The sequence below is a fragment of the Myotis davidii genome, unplaced genomic scaffold, assembly GCF_000327345.1.
Source record: "Myotis davidii unplaced genomic scaffold, ASM32734v1 scaffold93, whole genome shotgun sequence".
In the NCBI taxonomy this organism is placed as follows: domain Eukaryota; kingdom Metazoa; phylum Chordata; class Mammalia; order Chiroptera; family Vespertilionidae; genus Myotis; species Myotis davidii.
The window spans coordinates 4,944,408-4,968,011 of NW_006292095.1; the positions used below are offsets into that span (position 1 = coordinate 4,944,408).

The 23,604-nt window shown below is 42.1% G+C and overlaps 2 protein-coding genes across 10 annotated transcripts in view; both read left to right on the forward strand.

Annotated features, from left to right (window-relative positions):
* The window catches only part of WHSC1L1 (Wolf-Hirschhorn syndrome candidate 1-like 1), a 141,784-nt gene extending 136,175 nt beyond the window's left edge, over positions 1-5,609 (forward strand). For all 8 annotated transcript variants that reach the window (XM_015565224.1, XM_015565220.1, XM_006765570.2 and 5 more), the window contains 4 exons: positions 1,858-1,999; positions 3,027-3,133; positions 4,340-4,544; positions 5,204-5,609. In XM_015565224.1, coding sequence (XP_015420710.1) covers positions 1,858-1,999; positions 3,027-3,133; positions 4,340-4,544; positions 5,204-5,445 — 696 coding nt within the window. In that variant the 3' untranslated portion in view covers positions 5,446-5,609. The remainder of the gene's footprint in view (positions 1-1,857; positions 2,000-3,026; positions 3,134-4,339; positions 4,545-5,203) is intronic.
* A 6,253-nt stretch (positions 5,610-11,862) lies between these two features.
* PLPP5 (phospholipid phosphatase 5) lies at positions 11,863-17,562 on the forward strand. 2 transcript variants are annotated; one of them, XM_006765575.2, is made up of 7 exons: positions 11,877-12,019; positions 12,086-12,194; positions 12,818-12,908; positions 13,513-13,576; positions 13,873-13,997; positions 14,962-15,132; positions 16,488-17,562. In XM_006765575.2, exons 1-7 carry the CDS (start codon positions 11,943-11,945, stop codon positions 16,649-16,651), a joined length of 801 nt encoding a protein of 266 aa, XP_006765638.1. In that variant the 5' UTR covers positions 11,877-11,942; the 3' UTR covers positions 16,652-17,562. The 2 variants fall into 2 exon arrangements, 1 of the variants encoding a protein (XP_006765638.1); XR_435759.2 differs by lacking the exon at positions 16,488-17,562 and having other exon boundaries at positions 11,863-12,019; positions 13,873-14,173; positions 14,962-15,043.
* Positions 17,563-23,604: the final 6,042 nt, after the last annotated feature.

A 23,604-nucleotide genomic window follows, 5' to 3' on the forward strand; every position in this document is an offset into this window, starting at 1 on the left:
GAAAGACTTGCCCTCAGTTGCTTTATCACTGAAGGAGGGAAGGAACTCTAATTCTAAGTTATAAGCCACCATTAAAATTCAGATTTAGCCAAAATTTTAACTCTGAAAATTGTTCTGCACATTTAAACTTTTAATGAGTTAGGAGAAATGGATGCTGGCATAAGAGAAATGACAGAACTGCTGGTTTAATACATGCAGTTGTAAGTCCTATTTGATGCACCCTGTGTCCATTATCTCATTCAATTTTTTCACTGGTCTTCTGATTTACAGAGAACAAGAAACTGAGGTTTAGCCATGGTAAATGGTTGAATACCTTGTTACAGTTTAATGAAGAGCTAAGATTAGTACCCATGTTTCCTGTGTTCCAGGCCATTCCTAAAATCGAGTCAGAATGTCATTAAAGTTAACAACTGGAGATCATGTAAAAGAAATATTATTTTATCTCATATGGTATTGTTTGAAACTTTTTATAGCTTTCATGAATATATATTCCATAAACATACAATGCCATTTATTTATGACTAGAGGCCCAATGCACAAAATTCGTGCATGGGGTGGCGGTGTCCCTCAGCCCAGCCTGTGCCCTCTCTCAATCCAGGACCCCTCGCTCCTAACTGCCCGCCCGCCTGCTCGCTCCTTACCGCCCACCTGCTCGCTCCTTACCGCTTGGTCCACCGCGCTGCCACAAGGCAGGCAAAGCTCCCGCCACCGCCGCTGCACTCGCCAGCCATGAGCCCAGCTTCTAGCTGAGCGGTGCTCCTGCTGTGGGAGCGCACTGATAACCAGGGGGCAGCTCCTGTGTTGAGCATCTGCTCCCTGGTGGTCAATGCACGTCATAGCGACCGGTCATTCTGGTCGTTTCGCCATAATAGTTGCTGGGCTTTTATATATATAGATAGATTGTTGATTGGCCCCTAAATCCTATCTTCACTGCCAGTGACCCCTCCAGCCATCTTTACAACACTCGGAGGATCCATCTTATAGGGCTTATCCAGATTATCAGAATTTTTTTAAATATATTTTTATTGATTTTTTACAGTGAGGAAGGGAGAGAGATAGAGAGTTAGAAACATCGATGAGAGAGAAACATCGATAAGCTGCCTCCTGCACATCTCCCACTGGGGATGTGCCCGCAACCCAGGTACATGCCCTTGACCAGAATCGAACTTGGGACCTCTCAGTCCGCAGGCCGACACTCTATCCACCGAGCCAAACCGGTTTCGGCAGAATTTAAATTTAAGGGCCCATTGGGGAGGTTTGTATGTATTTTAGACTTTACTACTAGTAAAATTAGAACAAATAAAAAATAAATTTGCTTTGCATAGTGGCAGTATCATAGCCAGTGAGGCTTATCCAAGGCGTGATTATTACTAATCAAAAAAGAAAGAAAATCACTCAAGCATGTCTGCAAGTCTTTATTCAGAAGAGAAATTTCTCATTTTTCCTCCTTGCTCTTCATGGCCTAAGCCCTGAGCCTCTAGCCCTGTTCTGGTTGTGCTTCTGCTCAGAGCAGGCAAGGGCCGGCAGCTCAGCACCCTTTTCCCATCACAAGGAGCTGTCCGCACTCAGAGCTCTCAGAAATACTTGTCCTAAACAAGACCAGATCATCTTCTAAGCATTATTCCACGGTCTGTTTGTTTCCACTTCATCGTGATTGTTTTGATTTGAAAGTCATGAGAGAAAGTAGAGAACTTACTGAACGTACAGAGAGCACCACATTTCCAGATTTCCAGTTGTCAGGCATCAGCTGGTAGCAAAACGCTGCTGCCTATTGGCTCTTGACTGCATTGGATGTTTCTAAGATGTTTCTATTTTAGTTGATGTCAAAGGTACCTTTCCTTTCTTTTCTTTCTGAAGGACCGTATAATTGATGCCGGCCCAAAAGGAAATTACTCTCGCTTTATGAACCACAGTTGTAATCCAAACTGTGAAACACAAAAGTGGACAGTGAATGGAGATGTTCGAGTTGGACTTTTTGCTCTTTGTGATATTCCTGCAGGTAAAAAAAGTAACTTGCTCCCCATGCCACCCTCCCTAGGAAGCAAGTATATCTTTTGAAAGCAGGACATTCTTCAAGGTTTGGTCCTCAAATATTTATTCAAATAAGATAAAGTGTTATATTTAGAATTGTTATCTGCCAGTAAGAAGTAAAAATCTGTATTCTGCAAAGGGGAGTTTAGTAAGAGCTTTTCTGTAAGAGAGGATATTACAGGATTCTCTGTATCCACAATCTTTCTGAATTAAATCTCCACATTATTGCTGTCTATATAATGTAACCAGATGGTTAAGCTTTTGTTTTCTTTTTTTAAAGTATTAAAAGCCTGTGTTAACATCAGTGGGTTTCTTGGTTTGTTGGGGGGGGGGGTATTTTGAAAGATCATTCTGTTTCAAATTAGACGTAAAACACTTCTGAAGCAAGAGTTTTCATTTTTTCTTACCCATCCAGCATCTTAACAGCAAATTTTAGTTTCTCCTTTGTTAAGTTTGCAGCAACTTTCAGTTGTATTTCTAGACTCATGGTGGATTGTTCAAGCCCAGCTAAAAGAAAGCTGGGCCTCCTAATTTGAATCACTGGATCTTTGGTGTAGATAGTAAACCTAAACTCTTTTCTGATCATAATACAAGGCATTAATTACTGGAAACAGTTTGGTCGTCATAATTTCACAGACATATTGTTCATTTAGAAACTAGTTTAAATTAGCTTTAGAAAAGAGAGCTAAACTAGAACTCATTTTTCTTAAACAGAGATTTCAAATCCTGGTCTCTATTACATAGTTTTTGACCACTTCAATGAAAAGGATGTGACGACTTTTGTAGACTATTTATTTTTGCTGTAATCATGGGTGTGTCGGGATGTTTTCCCCTAGATATTTTTTTTGCCTTTTTTCTTTTTTCCATCACTGTCTTCGATGTAGAATGTGGGGGAGGGAAAAGTTGATGTCTCTTTTTTTCATTACGAGAGTGTCTATGACAGCAGTTTCTTGCCCGTGACTTGAATATGAATAATTATTTCTCTTTTGTTTTAGGAATGGAGTTAACTTTTAATTATAACCTGGATTGCCTGGGCAACGGCAGGACGGAGTGCCACTGTGGGGCAGAGAACTGCAGTGGTTTTCTTGGAGTGCGGCCCAAGGTCAGTGTGCAGGGGCGTGCCCTGAGCCAGGAGTATGGAGGGGCTACTGCAGAAGTTTGCTTATGACCATCTCAGGAAAATACTGGCAAATGGGTACCTGGTTTCGTTCACTGATCTTCAGTGGTGTTTACCCAGAGTTTAGACTCTGACTTTCCAATGAAGCATATCTTCGATCTGTTAGTTTCTGAAAATGTATTTGTATTTCTGATAGAATTTGAGGTTAGCAAAATCCTTTTAGAAAACTTTTTTGAATTCACAATATACTAAAACCCACTTAATTATCTATAATAATAAAAACGTAATATGCTAATTAGACCGGACAGCTGAACGACCTTCCAGACATCATTCCAGACGTCCTTCCAGACAAAGCTGCCACGGCGGGGCCTGAGGCAGAGGTGGTTAGGAGCGATCAGGCAGGTAGGCAGGCGAGCAGTTAGGAGCCAGCGGTCCTGAATTGCAAGAGGGATGTCCGATTGCCCACAGGGATCAGCCTAAACCAGCAGTCGGACATCCCCCAAGGGGTCCCAGATTGCGAAAGGGTGCAGGCTGAGCTGAGAGCTGCCCCCCGCCTCCCTGCACAAATTTTGTGCACTGGGCCTCTAGTATACTATAAAATGGTGACTTTTGTCCAGGTAGCTCAGTTAGAGTGTAGTCACAACATGCCAAAGTTGTGGGTTTGATCCTCAGTCAGGGCACATACAAGAATCAACCAATGAATGCATAATGAATGGAACAACAAATCTATGTTTCTCTCTCTCCTTTCCCCCCCCCCTCTCTCCCCAAAAGAAATTTTTTAAAAAAGATAATTTTATAAAATGATGACTTTAATGGTATGTGAATTATATCTCAGTGTCCTTGTAATTTTTTAAAAATATTTTTTATTGATTTTAGAGAGAGAGGAAGGGAGAAGGAGAAAGCGATAGAAACATTGATCAGCTGCCTCCTACATGCCCTCCACTGGGGTTTGAGCCATAACCTGGGCATGTGCCCTGACCGGGAATTGATCTGGCCACCTTTTGGAGCATGGGACAAAGCCCCACCTACTGAGCCACACCAGCTTATTTTAGTATTTTATGGGATGAGTCCTGGTGTTTTTAGTTAATTAAACAACAGATTAAATTAAATGAATGTGTTGTAGGATTTTCCCTTCTCGGTGAAGCTTCATGCAGTACGATCATTAAAACTGTGATCCTTTTTTCCTGCCAGTCAACATGTGTGGCAACAACTGAAGAAAGGGCAAGAAATGCTAAGTTAAAGCAGAAGAGACGAAAAATCAAAACAGAATCAAAGCAGATGCATGAAGATTACTGTTTTCAATGTGGAGATGGTGGAGAGCTGGTCATGTGTGATAAAAAGGACTGTCCCAAAGCATACCACCTCCTATGCCTTAACCTGACTCAGCCACCGTATGGTAAGCGAGATCTTTAAGACCTATTCTCAGACTTGCATTTTTGCCAACTATGTGTAACTCAGAATATATTCCACTGTCCTTAGTGGAGCCATGGAATAAGAATCATTGACTAGGACAAACCATAGCAAACAAAAATTATGCTAGTGAAAATCTGTTTGTAAATTTGGGATACATATGAGCCAGCAAGGATTGGTTTCTCCTTTCTATTACCACTAGAGACCTGGTGCGTGAATTCGTGCACAGGTGAGGTCCCTTGGTCTGGCTGGCAATTAGGGCCGATCAGGGCTGGCCAGCCAGGGGTAGGGACCGTGGGAGGTTGACCAGCAGCAGGAGATTGGCTGTGGGAGTGCACTGACCACCAGGGGGCAGCTCCTGCATTGAGCATCTGTCCCCTGGTGGTCAGTACATGTCATAGCTACCGGCCGGTCATCCCATCCTAACAGTCGCTTAGGCTTTTATATATATAGATAGATAGGTGAGTACTGTGGGCAGGATCTCACATCTGTACCTAATGGTTCATCCAGCCAGACCAATGTTTGGCTGAAATTTGGAGTTGTATTCAATTGACCAGTCTCCAGAGAAAGTGGGAACCTGGGTTTTTTGTGGATAATCAAGACAGGCACTAACTTGGGCTCTTCTCCTCCTGCCCACCCCGTTAGGAAAGTGGGAGTGCCCGTGGCATCAGTGCGATGAGTGCAGCAGTGCAGCTGTTTCCTTCTGTGAGTTCTGTCCACGTTCCTTCTGTAAAGATCACGGGAAGGGGGCTCTGGTCCCCTCTGCACTGGAAGGCCTTCTCTGCTGCTCCGAACATGACCCCGGGGCTCCTGTGCCACCAGAATACTGGAGCAAGATCAAATGTAAATTGGAATCACAAGATCATGGAGAAGAAGCAAAAGAATGAATGGGTGGTGGTTTCCTTTTTTCCTTTCTCTTTGAACAAAAAGGAAAAGCAGAACGTAAATAGATGGTGTGTTAGTAAAAGGAGAGACTGCTGCAGTGTGCACAGCCTTTGCCGTCAGTACTGCCTTATTAAGAGACTGGGAGCCTGGTCCTGAGGCAGAAGCAGTTGGTGATATCTGGGTTTTGTTTGATTTTGTTGTTTTGGTGATTCTTGAGTGGAGGGTTCGATTCCCTTGGTCCTTGCTTGCCTTTTATTGTGCTTCAAGGCCTTGCAGTTGGAAAAAGATATGTCTTTGCTTTTAAAATAAGAACAAAGAGAAAAGAAAGTTTTGTTAATGAAATAAGTGTAAAGTCCTTGGATGTAAAAAGCAAAAGTCACCATCATTCCTTTATTTATTTTCATTTTTTAAAATGTTGAGAAGTGTAGTTCAGATAGTCTAATCAGTGTATGTGTGAGTTTGTTAAGTAGGAATTGGAGAAAGCCCTCTAGCAAAGGATATGATGATCTTTATATACCTCTTTACTGTGTAGTAGGTAGGCTCACTTCTCTTTCCTTTCAAATGTCTTTCATAGCCTTGGAGAAGGATTCTATGGAAGCATCGAATCTGGCCTCTTGAAAACAAAATGCTCCCGTGGATTTTACCTCTGTGGTCTTAAACTAGGTGGGCTTTGTGATACGATAACTTTACCTAGAAAGTTATATAGTGTGGTTTTGGTTTTGGTTTGGAGAAAAAAAGAAATGGATGGGCTTACTGAGTTTGAAGTGTTCTCCATTGATAGTGGGTATTCTTGATGAAGTGCATTTATGTAGATATGAATGCAGTATTAGAGTGGTCATTCCTATTTCTTTTTTATACATATTTTTATTGATTTCAGAGAGGAAGGGAGAGGGAGAGAGAGATAGAAACATCAGTAATAGGGGAGAATCATTGATCAGCTGCCTCCTGCACGTCCCCTACTGGGGATCGAGCTCACAACCCAGGCATGTGCCCTGGCAGGGAATCGAACCATGACCTCCTGGTTCATAGGTTAACGTTCAACCACTGAGCACACTGGCCAGGCTCATTCCTATTTCTTGACAGATAAAGGCAGCTAGAGGGAGGAGACAAAAGGCATAGACCAAAAAAGTTGGATGATATAAGCACCATTTGCTGTCACACCCTGGTTGACTTGGAAAGAATTAAGGGTATTTTATTTTGTCTCTGCTTCCCTCTCCTAATCAAACATTCCCTTTATCAACTGACTCCTCAAGTTTCCTGGTGAAACTACACAGATGAATTTGAATTGTTTTTGAATAGCTCTTTTTGGTTTAGTTCCTATTGGGGTGGGGGGTGGGGGGACAGGCACATCTCAAAGTTATATGTCAACAATTTCTATTATCTGGTACTTAACATTGTCCCTGTAGAAGAAGGGAGGGGAAGCCCTTCTACAGGGTGTATAGTAGCCACACAAATGCACTTCATCTTAGGAACCACTTAGGAAAAGCTCCCAAGGAAGCAGTGTTAGCCAAAATGATTGGCTGTGGTGCTTGCATCTCATAGATGCAAGTGTACAAAGATGTCTGCCCACAAAACTCACTTACTTTTAACCCCTAGGAATATGTATATTCCAGTATTCCTTGTATGAAATAATTAGTAATGTCAGACATTGTTGTAACACTGTACTAAGTAGAAGTCTAGAATTAGCTTGAATGAAAGTTAACTTTCTCTGTGAATTTTGACTGCTTACATAAATTGCTGGTACCTGATAACATTTATTTTCCCTCAAGAAGTACCTAGTAACCTTATGAAGGTAGGGAGGGTAGATGCTCTACCACACTCCTTCAGTTGTGTTATATGTGTTTCTTTTTCTTATCAATTTAGAGCTCTTCTCTGGAAAAAAGAAGAAAAGCTGTTTTGTGCCTCTCTTTTTTTTTGTATGTAAATGTGCAATTATACTGGATTTTGTCTTGTGGGGGGGAAAAAACAAAACAGAAAAAACAACACTACATTTCCTTTACTTAAGCTCCTAAACTGCCACTTGCCTGATTCTGGCAATTAATTTTGAGGTAACTTATTAGGCCTCCAATAGTTCTGTTGATTAGATATGGTCCCAAAAGAAAGAGCAAAATGGAAAATGCTATACATGTTAGCAACTGTAATTGCTGCAAGTAACATGGATTACATCTCGCCAAAACACTAACCTTTGCTCTTGAACAATTATATAGCTTGATGTCCTTTTAAAAAATAATTTAAGAAAATCTAGGTTTTATCATACTAAAACTTTATTTTATATATATATATATGATAAATGTTTGCTTTTCTAAACTTACTAACATGAAGGATTTCCTTTCATATTCAAAATGTAACTCTTGTTAAAACAATATCCAACATGAAATCTTATCTCCTTAGTGCTATTTGATATCTGATGACTTTTATATGGTAAGCCAGGGTCTAGTCTATAAACACAAATACATTAGGTTTAAGTATTTTTATGCAGTTCTTCATTGTGTCACATTTTGTGTATCTATAATAGAGCTCTGCTGAGCCTTCTTAATTTGGGGGGCGGGGTGACTGATAGGATTGTTCTGACATTTCAGAAATCAGGGTAGAAAACAAAATAGCTAACCCTAGCTCTGGGTCTGTGCATGAGTGTTCTTTCATGGTCTAAAAAGTGGTTTTAGTCATGCTTGTGCCAAGGAGCTCTTCTTACACCTCCGTCGTGTTACTGTTGACTATTGAATACATGTGAAGTTGCAGGTTCTGGAAGCAGAAAAAGAGTAAATTGTGCTTTAAATGTGCATAGTATACATGCACTGTGCTTGTCTGTGCTTCCCCAATGAAATAGTCCTAACACACACTGCTCACTCAGTCTGAGGTTGGTATTTGTTAACTTTTAACTGTATGTGGTCAGAGCATACGTGGTTGGTTTTTATTATTGTCCAAAATGAAATAACTTAAAGCAGCTTGGGATAATGGTATTTTTTTTAACCTCATGTTAATTCTTGGGAGGAAGAAGTGAAAATAAGGTTTTATATAATCATCATAAAGCATCAGAAATTGGATCAGTAACAACTAAAGATGAAATCCTGATAAAAATTCCAGACGCTGTGCAGGGAGAGAGGGGCTGGGCCGTGGCCGGCATGAGGAAGCAGGAGCGGCCGTAGTAGCTGAGAAGGCTGAAGCAGCCCGAGGACACAGTCACTTCCTCGTGTTTAATCAGGGCTAGAGTTAGGGGCGAGGCAGGGTTTACTTTCCTGTTTGTTTTAACAAGCTCCCATTCTATCTTAATTCTCACAAATAATCTGGCCTAAGTTATAGAATAGGCTTACTTTTAGAATCATCGAAACTTGTATGTTCAAGGCAGGAACATACCTCAAAACTAAAATAATAATAATAATAATAATGGGGGCAGGTAAGACTGCTCCAGTTCCCTTCTGCCATTCCCAAGTATTTGTAAATAATGTTGTGCAATTCTGAGGTAATCATGTAAAGGACTCTGAGACAGAGCAGGTTGTTGGGCAACTCTTTCCTGGTTCATGAAGTAGGGCCTCCTTTTGGAGTTGTCTGTTGCATGGTATGTGTTCCAATCAGGGTCCAACCAGATCTGCAGTTTGGAAACGGATACATAGGCCAGCTGTACAGAATGTAATCTCTGGACTACCCAGCATTTATTGCTTGTCTTTTGTTTCATTTTTAAACACAAAGCTTCCTTTAACGTTCACCCTAAAGTCAAAGTGCTGCCACGTGCTGTGTCCCAGCAGGATAAGAAAACAGTCACGCTTGGGAAGCTACGTGTGACGTGCTTGTCTGTGAGGTACGATGATCCTGGGAAGCGGCTCCATGGGCAATGCAGTTAGATTTGTCATACTTCCTACAAGGCTGATGTATCTAGCCACCCCCAAGTTGTCCAAGTTGCTGAAGACACGAAATGATCATTTGGAGTGATGTCCTTTGACGTAGGGCCACATAGAACTGGTCTGTGGTTATTTGTCAACAAAGAAGAGAACTTTCTCCCATTTTCAGATTAGCGAAGGCATAGATATAATTAGACAGCTTTGTCATGTATTGACAGATATTGAAAAGTTGGAAGTTTGTATATACTGAAATCTACCAACTTTTACCTGGGGTGGGGCACAGGGAGAAAAGGGGGTGGGAGAGTAGGGTAAGGGAGGGGGACGATGATGTTTACCACAGGTGCGAAGTAGTCACTTTAACTTTGAGACCTCTGCCTCATGAATTCAGGTTTTTTAAGTACTTGAAATTCTTCAGATTCTCCTTACGTTAACAGTTATTTTAAAATTTATGAAGTAGAAAGCATTGTTTTATATACTGTTTTGAAAATAGCCTAGTCTCTTCTCCTCTTTCACTCGGATTGAAGGTGAAGTTCTGCAAGTGGGAGAGCGTGTTCACAGTAGGTTTCTCAGATCTAATGTACACATCTGAGGGAGAGACTCCTGCATGGGACGCCAGCAGCATTTTGATGAATATTTCCTATGTATGTTCTTCATCATTTTGTCATCCTAAGCACCTCTTCTTTCTTTCTAATGTATGCCTGCCTGGGAAGGGGGTGGGGGGAATTTGCACTTATGTTACACTCTTGAAATGCTGGGTGTAACCTGTGTGTTTAAAAACTATTTCCATTCTTTTTCTTGTCAGTCCATTGCTTAAGTGACCAGTTAGGTGCTGTGGCACATACGTATGAAGGCGGAGGAGAGAGAGAGTTACCTGTTTTTCGGTAGCCTCTGAAAGTCATTAACGTGTAATAAAAGGGAAAAGATGAGTAGTTGCCAAAGTCATTTATTCAGTCCTTAGTTTTCTTATGTGACGTTACTGTATCTGCATATTGGTAAGAAGCACCCTCAGGTTCAGTACTCCCTTCCCTGCCCACCAGACTTCTGATATGCGTGAATGCAGATTACCTGGATTAGGTATTGATAGGTATTCTTGTCAGTTTGTAAGTGGACTGGATAAAATTTGTTTGTATCTCTCCCTTTATTTCATTTATGCTGTCACATACCCTATGTTAAAAAAGAAAATCATTATTGCCACAGACAACCAAGTTGCTAAATGATGATTACAACTGGCTAATAATAAGATTCTTTTTATATACAAGGGTGTGTGCAAATTTGAATTGATATGAGAAATTCATTTTTACCCACTTGTGATATTGCACAAACAGATACCTACAGATTCTGTTTTCATTTCCTTGTGATCTTTATCTATGATAACAACCTTTGTAGATTGGTTATTTCTGTACTTTATCTGTAATAAACTTTGTAGATCCTGTGAAATGTTATTTTACCTAAATCACTTGAGACTTGAGTCTTTAATAACAAAGCACCAATATTCACTAAAGTCAATCTCTTTTGAGTTTCTGTGACTTGGCTAGAAGCTCGACACTAAAGGATTAGTGACCATTTTCCTGGGGGTGTTCCACTAGGGCATTACTGTATATCGACTTGATGTTGCCACACAGACTTCAAGATATATATTTTGGGGATTTTGTTGAATGGCCTATGTTTTATTGCATAGTGTGGAGTGTGAAAAGCTTGGTTAACCTGTATATAGATAGCTTATTATTGACTCGTTATCGTGTATTTAGGATTGCCTGTAATATTTAAGCTGCTTACTGCTGTCTGTGCTGGTAGGAATATACAGTTTTTGTATATTATATTTACTGAGATGTTGCCTTTTTTATTTTATAAATACTTTGGAATTCAAATGTGGTTTGTTTTGTTGGGGGGGGGGGTTTGCTTCCATGAGGATTAATTTGGAAAGGTTTTTAATGACATTCCACTGATTTCAGATTTTGCTTGAGATTGACTTCAATAAATTGTCCTGTATGTTCCAAATTAAATATGTGGACTTGTTCATTGCCTGTGGTTTCTTGCTATAAGTCACTGGGCCAGAGGCCTTCCTGGGAGGGAGGGGACTGGCTGCGGTGCCGCCCCACCCAGTGTGCCAACTCTCAGTGAGCAAGGCCTGCAGCACAGCAAGTCCTGTGTGCGAGCTAAGTACATCTTCCTTCAAAATGAAACGCTGCTAATAAACTGGGACCCGGAAATGCAGAGGTTTTGTGTTCATGGAGGAAAGGCCCTTGGAGAATAGTGCTGCGTGCTTTGGTATCCTCTGAGAATATCCAGGCACTGGCCAGTTGGCGAAGGACATGACTGGGAGGTTGAAATCACTTTCATCCCATTGGTTTATCAGACGGGAAGATAGCCTGCGTGGCAGGACACTGGGAACTAGCTCCTTGCCGAATGTACCGGCGAGCAGCGCTGCTTGCTTTCCATCCCTTTTGCTAAGTGATCTGAGAACACGCCAAGCTGCCGCTCCTTCCTGGACGGCTGACCTGCCCCGTCAGCCCGGCTAAGGAGGCTGAGCGCCTCCCCTGCGTGCAGTTCCCCGAGTGCCCGCCAGGGGGTGCTGACAGCCGCTGAGACCCGGCCTCCGGGGCGGCCTCGCGTCCTCGCCGCAGCGGCTGCCACGTCAGCGCGCGTCCGGTCTGAGCGGCGGCATGGCTCGGATGAGGAAGGCAGCGGCGGCCCTCGGGGCCGAACTGGGCGTGCGGATCGCACTGTTCACGGCCTTCCTGTAAGCGGCTTACGGATCGGACTCCAGGGCCCCACAGCCTCTTGAAACTTTTTTGTTTCCCTTCAGGGTAACAGAGCTGCTCCCTCCCTTCCAGAGGCTTATCCAGCCCGAGGAGATGTGGCTGTACCGGAATCCGTATGTGGAAGCAGAGTATTTCCCTGCCAAGTCGATGTTTGTGCGTGGAGAACGAGCCCTCCCTCCTGCCCCTGGGGACTGCGAACTGGGCTTAACGCTGGGAAGCCCAAGCGGTCGTTCTGGCTCCGAAATGGGCTTTGTGGGAGCTTATTACTCGCTTTGATAACGTGCGAAGATGTTGCTTCCTAATGTTTAAGAGTCAGGTTTAGGGCGCCCTCGCCAGGCGTTGGGAGCCGAGGTCTGTGAGCGCAGTGCCCGAGGGTGTCGGGCCATTAGAGAGGCTGGACCTACTGGAGCACCGCCCGGGTGCGTGAACCCAGACACCGAGTTTGTCTTTCCCGGGAAGCGGTTGGGTCTGACATGAGTTCTGTCGCTTCCATCCCTCTTCCTGTGGGACAGCGGTTCTCAACCTGTGGGTCGCGACCCCTTTGGGGATTGAACGACCCTTTCACAGGGGTCGCCTAAATACATCCTGCATATCAGATATTTACAATTCATAGCAAAATTAGTGATGAAGTAGCAACGAAAATTTTATGGTTGGGGGTCACCACATGAGGAACTGTATAAAAGGGTCACGGCATTAGGAAGGTTGAGAACCACTGCGTGTGGGAGCTCCTTCACCAACTGGTTTTGTTTGTTAACCTATGACATGTTCTGGTTCAGGTCATTGCATTTCTCTCTCCACTGTCTCTGATCCTCCTGGCCAAATGTCTCAGGAAGGCGGACACAACGGACAGCAAACAAGCCTGCCTGGGTGAGAGCTAACCCTTTCTAGCTGGGGTCTTGCCTTAGTGCTGGAATGGGAAGGCAGGGTGTGGCCTCAGTGTGTGGAAGCCACCGAGTTCTACATTCCTGAAGTACTTGTATCTGCCCTGGACCCCACTTGTTACCTGGGAGACAGAAATAGCACCGTAAGAACTGAACCTCACAGGTGTGCCTGCATGCCCTGGGTGATGTGTGCCTCAGAAAGGCTTCAGCCTGCACAGAAGTTCTCCCTGTGCCACACTGAGCAGCCAGTTGAGGGCCAGAATCATGTTGTTAATCCTCACCTGAGGATATTTTTTCCATTGATTTTCAGAGAGAGTCGAAGGGAAGGGGAGAGAGAGAAACATGGATGTGACAGACACATCGATTGGTTGCCTCCGGCACACGTCCCAACAGAGGCTGGGGATTGAACCTGCAACAACCAGGGTATGTTGAACCGAGACCCTTTGGAGCGCGGCTGGCATTCACCACTGTATAGTCAGCTTGAGCCCGACCATTCCTCTAACTCAGAAAGGCCATGTCTGTTGTCACTGAGACAGTGACCATGCAGTTCGAAGTGGCTGCCACTAACGATAGGTTTCTTTGTCTTCCAGCTGCCAGCCTTGCCCTGGTTCTGAATGGTGTCTTTACCAACACAATAAAGCTGATAGTGGGGAGGTAAGTGACAAGAGGGAGCCACCAGTGCCTGCCTCGGCCTTCCCGCAGCAGGAGAGATGGTTGATGGCACTCGGCACACATCTTTCTCCTCATCCTTCTCTCCTTTATTCTCAGCCTGTTCTTGCTCCCTTCCCTGCCCCTCAGTCCTGCGGGTGACACTGGGCTCTTTTCGGTCCCAATCTCATGATTTTGCCTGGGACACTATTTAACCAGCAGTTAACAGGATTATGGAAGTCTGATACACTAAAATATAATTTCTGGAGTTGTGACCAGAAATGACATCTCATTTCTTCCAGACCACGCCCGGACTTCTTCTACCGCTGCTTCCCTGATGGGCAAGCCCATTCTGACTTGACGTGCACGGGAGATGAGGATGTGGTGAATGAGGGCCGTAAGAGCTTCCCTAGTGGACATGCTTCCTGTATGCCTACCATGTGGACTCTACTTCTGTGGTTTGGGGGATCATTGCATTTAACGTAGGAAGCTTGTGAGGATGGAATCATCGTACTACTCTTGTTCTTATATCTAGAAATTGGAGACACTCCCCCATCTTTTAAGAACCCCAAGATTTCACAAGCCTGAGCCTCAAATATTAGGGTAAATATTCAAAAATAGGGAAGGTAGTTTACCTTCATGAGATTTGAATATTTTATTACTATTACTATTGTATTATTTGTTAGATCTTACCATCTGGTACTAGTCATAGAAATATTAACTAACCTTTGACTCTATGTGTCAGGTGTTTTGAAAAGCATTTTATTTTTTAAAATATGTTTTTATTGATTTCAGAGAGGAAGAGGAAGAGAAAGATAGAAACATCAATGATGAGCCCTAACTGGTTTGACTCAGTGGATAGAGTGTCGGCCTGTGGACTGAAGGGGCCTGGGTTCGATTCAGGACAAGGGCACAAATCTCAGTTGCTGGCTCCTTCCCAGGAGCCCACAACCCGGCATGTGCCCGAACCAGGAATCGAACCGTGACCTCCTGATTCATAGGTTGACTCTCAATCACTGAGCCACACCAGCTAGTGGAAAGCATTTTAGATTCTACCTCACTTGACACTCTACTAGCCCAATGAAGTGGGTACTGTTATTTTTACGATTCCCATTTATACATGAGAAAACTAAGGCATCGAGAAGTAAAGTAACCTGCCCAAAGTCATACACCCAGTACTCCAAAAACTATTAGGATAAATATTAATTCTGCATCACAAAATAAAGGGTTTAATTTTTCCTTTAGTTTCCCTCTCCCTCATAATCAGTGCTCTACTCCAGAAATATACAAAAAAAAAGGGATAAAATATGTTCGTGTCCCCTGGCCTCCTACTTGCAGATTAGTGAGTAGCTTCCTTTAAATCATACACTTACAGGTCTTCCCTCTTCTAGTTGCATTTGCTGGGCTGGCCTTTGCTTCCTTCTACCTGGCAGGGAAGTTACACTGCTTCACACCACAAGGCCGTGGGAAATCTTGGAGGTTCTGTGCCTTTCTGTCACCTCTTCTTCTAGCAACTGTGATTGCACTGTCCCGCACCTGTGACTACAAGCATCACTGGCAAGGTAAGCAAGGTCTTAATGCCATGGAAGCTTCCATGTATCTATCACTCATCACTTTATCTCCAGCACCTGGCAGAGGAGACGCTCACTAAGAGTCTATTGAATGAATAAACCAGTGAGTATGGGATGGTCTGGGGCCTATCCTCAGAGAATACATTTATAACTACATGAAAGATGAGAAAGGAGACTGGACCTTTTAAAGAGATAACCAAGAATTAATGTCCTAATTTTTCCATTATTTTGAGGCATCATAATTTAGAATAAACTACAGGGGGGCCTTGACTTACGAGTTTAATCCGTTCCATGACGGAGCTCGTAACTCAAATTACTCGTATGTTAAATCAATTGTGAACGAGTGAGACACGTGATGCTGGGCTGATGTTGTGGCGTTCACTGTGACGTTCGCTGCGCCAACTAGTGGTGGGGTATCTGAAGCTGGCTCGTAACCTGAATTTTAGCTAGCAACTCAAAGCAAAAAATTGGCCGAGAGATGGCTCATATCTCGAAAAACTCGTTAGTAGGGACACTCAAAAGTCAAGGCCCCACTGTATAAGAAATGTTTTACAACAAACCTCAAAGCTCAAATTTATTTACTATCTTAAAATAAAAATCACGTTGTCATGATATCTTGTTCAGAAATGAAACTAAAATTCAGTGAACGTAAACTAATTTTTTTAAAAGAGAGACGACTCCTGAAATTTATTCCTTCCTCTAGAATGCTTTTAAGTGGTGAAAACAAGGAAAATTGTTAATAGCATGAAGTGAACCTTTGTTACTCCTTTGAATTTAAAAAAAATCAATCTAATATACTTGAAAAAGGCTTCTTATACTTAACTAAAAATGTGTTTTGCTTTGGTGCTTAGCGAACAATCTGATAATCCTGTAAACTTTATGGTCAAACTGAGAAGGCCCTAAACCTGGGTTTTTACAGCCCAAACAAAGAGAATAACCTGGAGGGCCAAGTTCTCTATACTGTGTGCTGTCTGACATGATTGAAGAGTCTAATACAGTGGTTCTCAACCTTCCTAATGCCACGACCCTTTAATACAATTCCTCATGTTGTGGTGACCCCCCAACCATAAAATTATTTTCATTGCTACTTCATAACTGTAATTTTGCTACTGTTATGAATCATAAATATCTGATACGCAGGATGTATTTTCATTGTTACAAATTGAACATAATTAAAGCATAGTGATTAATCACAAAAACAATATGTAATTATGTATGTGTTTTCTGATGGTCTTAGGCAACCCCTGTGAAAGGGTCGTTCGATCCCCCAAAGGGGTCGCGACCCACAGTTTGAGAACCGCTGATCTAATATGATTAAGAGAAGACTTCATCTCCTCTCTCTTCAGATGTTCTAACTGGATCCGTGATTGGCCTGACATTTGCCTATGTCTGTTACCGGCAGTATTACCCTCCTCTGACTGATGCAGAATGCCATAAACCATTTCACAACACACTTGTACTTCCCACTGCACAAAAGAATTCTATGGATCCTTATCATCTTGATATTTAGAAATTGGAGCTACCTCAATGGAGAAGAATAGGTGAATCAGCCCCTCCTCTCTGGACCATGGGAAGACAAGAATTTCCTACCTTTTGACCTGTTAAAAGATACAAGTGAGGACATCAGCATTTCATTCTGTTCCATATGACTATGCAGTTTTTCCCCTGCTCACATGAATTCATCATGAGGAGTCACAAGGTTCCTTTTCACTACTGTATGCCATGCATTCTCATAAGAGATCCTTCAATAATACTCCAACAGCGTACGAATCTGGTTCATAAGATTGGTATCCCAAGGTCTACAGAGGTGTTTCTACATATAATGCCTTTGTTGTTGTTGCTGTTAATCCTCACCCAAGGATATTTTTTCCATTGATTTTGAGAGAGAGTGGGAGGTAGGGGGAGAGACAGAGGGAGAGAAACATAGATTGGTTGCCTCCCTCACACACTCCAACCCTGAGGATTGAGTGTCCAACCGAGGTAATGCCCTTGACTGGAATCGAACCCGAGATCCTTCAGTCCATAGGCTGGCTGACTACTGAGCCAAACCTACGGCTAGGGCATAAATGCCTCCCTTAGAAGGATCTTGTCACAAGGAAGCCTTTACATAGCCCTACTTTATCCTAAAAGCTAGAGTCAATTCTCAAAACTTCATTTCCTATACCTCAAAATCTTAAAATTTAGGGCATGACCAACTACATTATTTTAGTTCCGTTTACTTTCTCTGGTGACAGTTCCATCAAGCCTTAACTAGGGAATCATCCGTTTCTGGCTGGTTTACCACTGCTTTGCAGATCTTATCCAAGTCCAGCTAGATAGTGCTGTCTATTTTTAATACTGTGGACATAAGTGATTTGTCAGATTACTAAGTAAACACAATAAAAAAGAAAATGGTTAGGAGTGTGGTTTCAGTGCTAATAACTGATGACTGTTTCTACCTCATTTGTCCTTAACTGTGTTCATGAGCTTTTCTCCCTCCCTTCATGACCAAAGATCTTCCCAAATGCATCAACTTTGCCAACTGGCTAAGGCAGGAAAGAAAAATAACAGAGATCATTATCTGAAGGACCAATCTTTTTCTGTCCCTCTTCACAATGAACTAAAAGAAAAAATTACAGGATATCATTAGAATGGATGCTCTAGTACCTACAACTAACTTTCTCTATTGAGGTTATATGTTAAACTAGAGGCCCAGTGCACAAAAATTTGTGCACTCGAGGGGAGGGGGGTCCCTCAGCCCAGCCTGTGCCCTCTTCAAGTCTGGGACTCCTCAGGGATGTCCACCTGCTGGCTTAGGACTGCTCCCCAGGGGATTGGGCCTAAGCTGGCAGTCAGACATCCCTCTGGCAGCCCAACAGCCCTCGGGGGATGTCCACTTGCCAGCGGGGAGCAGGTCTAAGCTGCAGTTGGACATCCTTAGTGCTGCTGAGGTGGGAGAGGCTCCCGCCACCACTGCTGTGCTGGCAGCCATTAGCCTGGCTTGTGGATGAGCAGAGCTCTCCCTGTTGGAGCGCACTGACCACCAGGGGGCGTCTCCTGCATGAGCGTCTACCCCCGGTGGTCAGTGTGTGTCATAGTGACCAGTGATTCCCAGTTGTTCTGCTGTTAGGGAGCCCCCCAGCGGAGACCGTCACCCCATGAGGGTGTGGCCATCCTGGGTGAGGGGCTGATGGCTGTTTGCAGACTGGCCACAGCCCCCAGCCACCCAAGCTCCCAGTGGAGGCTGGCTGGAAGCAGGTATCTGGGATTTATTTATCTTCTATAATTAAAACTTTGTTGCCTTGAGCAGAGGCCATAGCCAGTCAGGGCAGGCAGGAAGCTTGGCTTCCTCCATTGCTGGGGCAATCAAGCCTCCTACTTGCTCCAACTCCGTGGCTGTGGCTGCCATCTTGTCTGGGTTAATTTGCATATAGTTGCTCTGATTGGCTGGTGGGCGTGGCTTGGGCGTAGCAGAGGTGCAGTCACTTTGCATGTTTCTCTTTTATTATATTAGATATGACCTTGTCTTATACATTAATTTCTGTAACATATTTTCAGTGTATCTTTTCCCTTTAGTAAATGTGATACTCAAATAAAATGGTGAATGTGTGTGTAGCGTTTGAGAGCTGGAACATTTTCAGAGTAAAGCACTGGTTTCCCCTTCTGACATAAGTGATTCAACTACAGTAGTGGCTGATTTCTGTAAACTTCAAAGGACAGTCTCAGTATTTGCCTTTAAACAGCCATGCTATAAACTCTAAACTATATCTGCCTATGACAATGAAAACACCAGGCAAGGGAAAAGAACTTAAATATTAGCTTTTTGCTCAAAAGTTTTATTTTTTAAATGTGTTTAGCAATCCACAGGGGAAGAGAAAATGGTTATTATACAGAATTTCTTTATGGTGAATGAACCAGGTAACGGTAGGCAACGGGTCAATATGGTTTTATTTCAGTATTTACTCAAGTTTTAAATATAATCATATAAAAAAAACAGACATTTCAAAAAGTGCAAAATATTACAAAGCTAATCAGTGCTATTAATCTTTCCATGCAAACAATACCAATTCTGGAGTTGAGCCTATGTATAAAATGGTACTCTACCAGAGTGTTAAAATAGGCTTGGTCAAGAGATTGCACATGACACAACAGAAATAGTGCAAATAATACACAACTAAAATCCCTCCCATTGAGGTGCCAACAATAATCAAGGCTCAACTACAGGAGGTATGCAGCCCACACAGGGGATGCACCTGGAGTGCCCACTTGAGTGATCGAGGAGGCTATGCCACTGGACACTATAGGAAACCCACTGCATTAAGCCACTCTACAAAGCCTGAGAGAGGTAGCAGCTCTACTTAATACATAGAAACAAACACAAGGAAACTATCAAAATGAGGAGACAAAGCAATGTCCCAAATGAAAGAACAAAACTCCAGAAAAAGAACTAAACAAAATGGAAACAAGAAATCTAGATGCCGAGTTCAAAACACTGATTATAAGGATGCTCAACTAACTTAGAACTTCAGCAGCATGAAAAACGACATGGAAACCATAAAAAAAGAACCTGTCAGAAATGAAGGATATACTAACTGAAATGAAGAATAATTACAGGGAATCAACAACAGAGAAGAAAAAGCTAAGAATCAAATCAGCAATTTGGACTATAAGGAAGCAAAAAACACCGGATCAGAACAGCAAAATAATAATCCAAAAAAATGAGAACAGTGTAAGGAGCTCTGGTACAACTTCAAGCATACCGACAGTCGCATCATGGGGTGGCCAGAGGAGAAGAGAGAGCAAGAACTTGAAAATCTGTTTGAAAAAAATGACAGAAAACCCCTAACCTGGTAAAGGAACTAGACACACAAATCCAGGAAGTTCAGAGAGTTCCAAACAAGATGGACCCCAAAAGACCCACACCAAAGCACATCATAATTAAAAAGCAAAAGGTTAAAAACAATCTTAAAGGCAGCAAGAGAAAAATAGTTACCTACAAGGGAGCTCCCATAAAACTGTCAGCTGATTTCTCAACAGAAACTTTGCAAGCCAAAAGGGATTGGCAAGAAATATTCAAAGTGATGATCATATAAAGAAGCACTCTCCAGGCAAGAAAAAGCTAAAGAAGTTAGTCACCACCAAACTAGTATTACATGAAATGGTAAAGGGTCTTCTGGGGGAAGGGGGAGGAGGGGGAAAAAAAAAAGACCAAAATTGAACAATAAAATGGCAGGAATACTTAACCTATCAACACTTGAATCTAAAAAAACAAACAAGCAGAACAGAAACAGACTCATAAATACAGAGGACATTTTAATGGTTGCCAGATGGGAGAGGGGTTGAAGGGATTAACAAGTATAAACTGGTAGTTACAGAACAGGCATGGGGATATAAAGTACAGCATAGGGAATATAGTTAATAATAGTCTGATAGCTATGTATGGTGTCCTATGGATACGAGATTTATCAGGATGGTCACTTAGTAAACTATAGAATGTCTAACCACTAGGTTGTACACCTGAAACTATTGTATGTCAACTAATTTAAAAAATGATTAACAAGATATACAACTAAATAAAAGACTTAAGTCAAGCTTATTGGGGTTCCCAAGTTGAGGAATGGGAATCCTTTCATGGGCCAGCATGCCAGGGCCCCCAAGTTCCTTTGTTCAAGACCTGGCCCTATGAAATCTCTTCATCTGGCTGTTAACTGAACAAGAAATAAGCATATCTGATCTTTCTGGAGATTTGGGAAGTTGCAAAAAATACAAAGAAGAAAAATGGTCATGTTAATAAGACCCGAGGCTTCGTACCTAAGGCTGCTGCTGACCAGACCTAATCGTCTTTAGGGCTTATGAGTAAGGCAGTGGACATGCAAGGAAGGAGAGAGGCAGGTCTGGATGTTCTTATGTTGACAGCTGAATGCAAAAGCAGCCAGATGGAGACGACGCACAAGGCCAGGGTGGGAAGGGATGGGGAACTTCCATGCCCTCTCCTGGCGCACCACTCCCTGCACTGCACCTCCACGTGTTCACCAGCCCAGCAGTTCTCTGAATCAAGTTAAACTTGCTATGTCAGGTGTTATTTAAGAGTATATTTGACATCCATTTGGTCATCATTTTTTAATGTTTCACTGTTATTTACAGCCAGAAAGGCATCCATTGCCTTACTATACTGCTTCAAGATTAGAATGCTTATTTGTATTATCCTCTAGATGTTTAACTTTTAGAATAGTTTTTTTAAATGAAATATGTTCCCTAAGATGCTAGTGAATTAAAATGTAAATATGGTAACTTTGTATAATTACAACCAGTACAGAGATGACTGGTTTCATATGTAGTCCTGTGAAACAATTAACCTTTACTGACAGTATTACTTCATTAAGGATATCCACTGATTCAACTACTAAGAACAGACGGAAACTAAGAGACAATAATTTTGCTACCCACTCAAACTTGCCTTATTCAGCAGATGTTGAAATTGGTAAATTCTAAAAATACTTAAGAATTTCTAGCTCTAAGTTATTTGCCTTCATTACTTTTCTTTATAAAGCTATACAATTACATAAATATTTGTTTCCAGAGGAAAAAATCAAGCTTATTACCCTCTATAATATATAATCATGATAACACCATAGGTGGATAGACAACATATAAAGCTCTTTTACAGTTACTGCCCCACACCAGCAGGATAGAAACATTTCTTATAACAAGCCGTGGTTTATCCAGCTATCCAGAGTTGTGCCGTTCATCTTTGGTTATACTCACTCTTGCTTGTCCTTTGGTTTACTTCTAAATAGTACCAATTCTGCTGATATGAAGGGCAAAAGCTTCCCCTCTAATATATATTGAATGCTACTTAATTCTCAACCCTTATTTCAAACTCAGAATTTACATACAAAGCAAATAAAGTATTCAATATTATCTGAAACTACTTAGTGGGTTAGTCATCATTAGTCTATAAAAGCGATGGGCAAAGAAAGGCCAGGCTCTGACCTATACCCCAACCTCACCTCTACCATCTCTAGATGACAGTAATTAACTTTCCCCTTCCTTTTTTCTTCAGAAAGGGATAAACACTGCTTTCCAAGGGATGGCTTAAGTGAATGTTAAATGCCAGTGCTTTCACAATACCTTGCTACCTTTATTAAAAACAAACAAAAAACAGCTTGCCTGGCATGCCACTCAATGGCCTGTGGAAATCTGAGAGGAGTGTATCACAAAGAACACTGCAAAGACAATGACAAACTGACCAATGAGAAAGACAGTGGTGAGTAGATGCCTTGGAAAAAAATCAGTCACATTCACCCATTTTCTTCAAGGTACATCTCACTTTGCATGTTCTGACACTGACTCTGGAGTAGCTGTTCCTTGACTACTGCATAGCCAAACCTACCTGCTCAACCAATACTGCCTGTGCCATGAGCCTTTTAAATAAGCACTCTGGTGTATGGGTCCCTAAGTAGGCAATGATGTTCACAAAGTGTTTTTAAAGAGGACACACAATACTACCTTCGTTCAAGTTAATATGGCAGGTGACTTACACAAATTATATTTCACCATAAATGCAAGAGTAAAATTTTACTTATTCAAGGCTGTATAATTTCAGGTTTGTCAGCCTTTATAGCTTTACCCTCAACTTAAGAACAGAAGCTACTACCAAATAATAAATCAGACTTCATCTAGAGATATAGCATCTTTGCTTTATAAAGGTGCACCAAATGTGAACTAAATTGTCCACTTTAGACTCTCAGAGGAATCCAAACAGCTGGAAAAACAATGAACAGCATAGCATCAGTGATTCCTAACAATAAACCTGTCACTCAGCTGTAGAGAGTAAGTAATAATTTCTTCAAGTTACATTTTAGTCTTTCTTTTTTTTTTTAAATATATTTTATTGATTTTTTACAGAGAGGAAGGGAGAGAGATAGAGAGTTAGAAACATCGATGAGAGAGAAACATCGATCAGCTGCCTCCTGCACACTCCCCACTGGGGATGTGCCCACAACCCATGTACATGCCCTTGACCGGAATCGAACCTGGGACCTTTCAGTCCGCAAGCCGACGCTCTAGCCACTGAGCCAAACCGGTTTCGGCCATTTTAGTCTTTCTTCATACAGAATTCATAGAAAAGAAAAGATAGCTCAACAGAATTGGACTGCCCAACAGTCTTTTCCATATCCATTTAGACATAGCCTTCAATGCAGAGAACACTAGTGAGAGAAGAATGTACCCCAATTACCTGCTGAATCTCAACAGTGTGCTTCCAAACTAAAACATTTCCTAGAAAAAATTTTACCAACCCAAAACAAATCAAACTCAAAGCAGATTTACTACCATCTCAAGTGATAGGCAATAAAGTCTGGTACCTATATAATGTCAACAAAGAATTAAGGACGCAAACCACCCCCAGCTATAAAGAAAGAATGGCAAGTATTTATATGAAGCCAGTAGTAAAAAATAATAGGGTGTCTTTCCTTTGCTTTT

What these genes read in the sequence shown, in the direction of transcription:
- PLPP5 (XM_006765575.2), top strand. Translation starts at nt 11,943, where the DNA reads ATGGCTCGGATGAGGAAGGCAGCGGCGGCCCTCGGGGCCGAACTGGGC. An exon ending in TCCCTGCCAAGTCGATGTTT is followed by an intron (nt 12,195 to 12,817) that starts GTGCGTGGAGAA and finishes GTTCTGGTTCAG; the next exon opens with GTCATTGCATTTCTCTCTCC. An exon ending in CTACAAGCATCACTGGCAAG is followed by an intron (nt 15,133 to 16,487) that starts GTAAGCAAGGTC and finishes CTCTCTCTTCAG; the next exon opens with ATGTTCTAACTGGATCCGTG.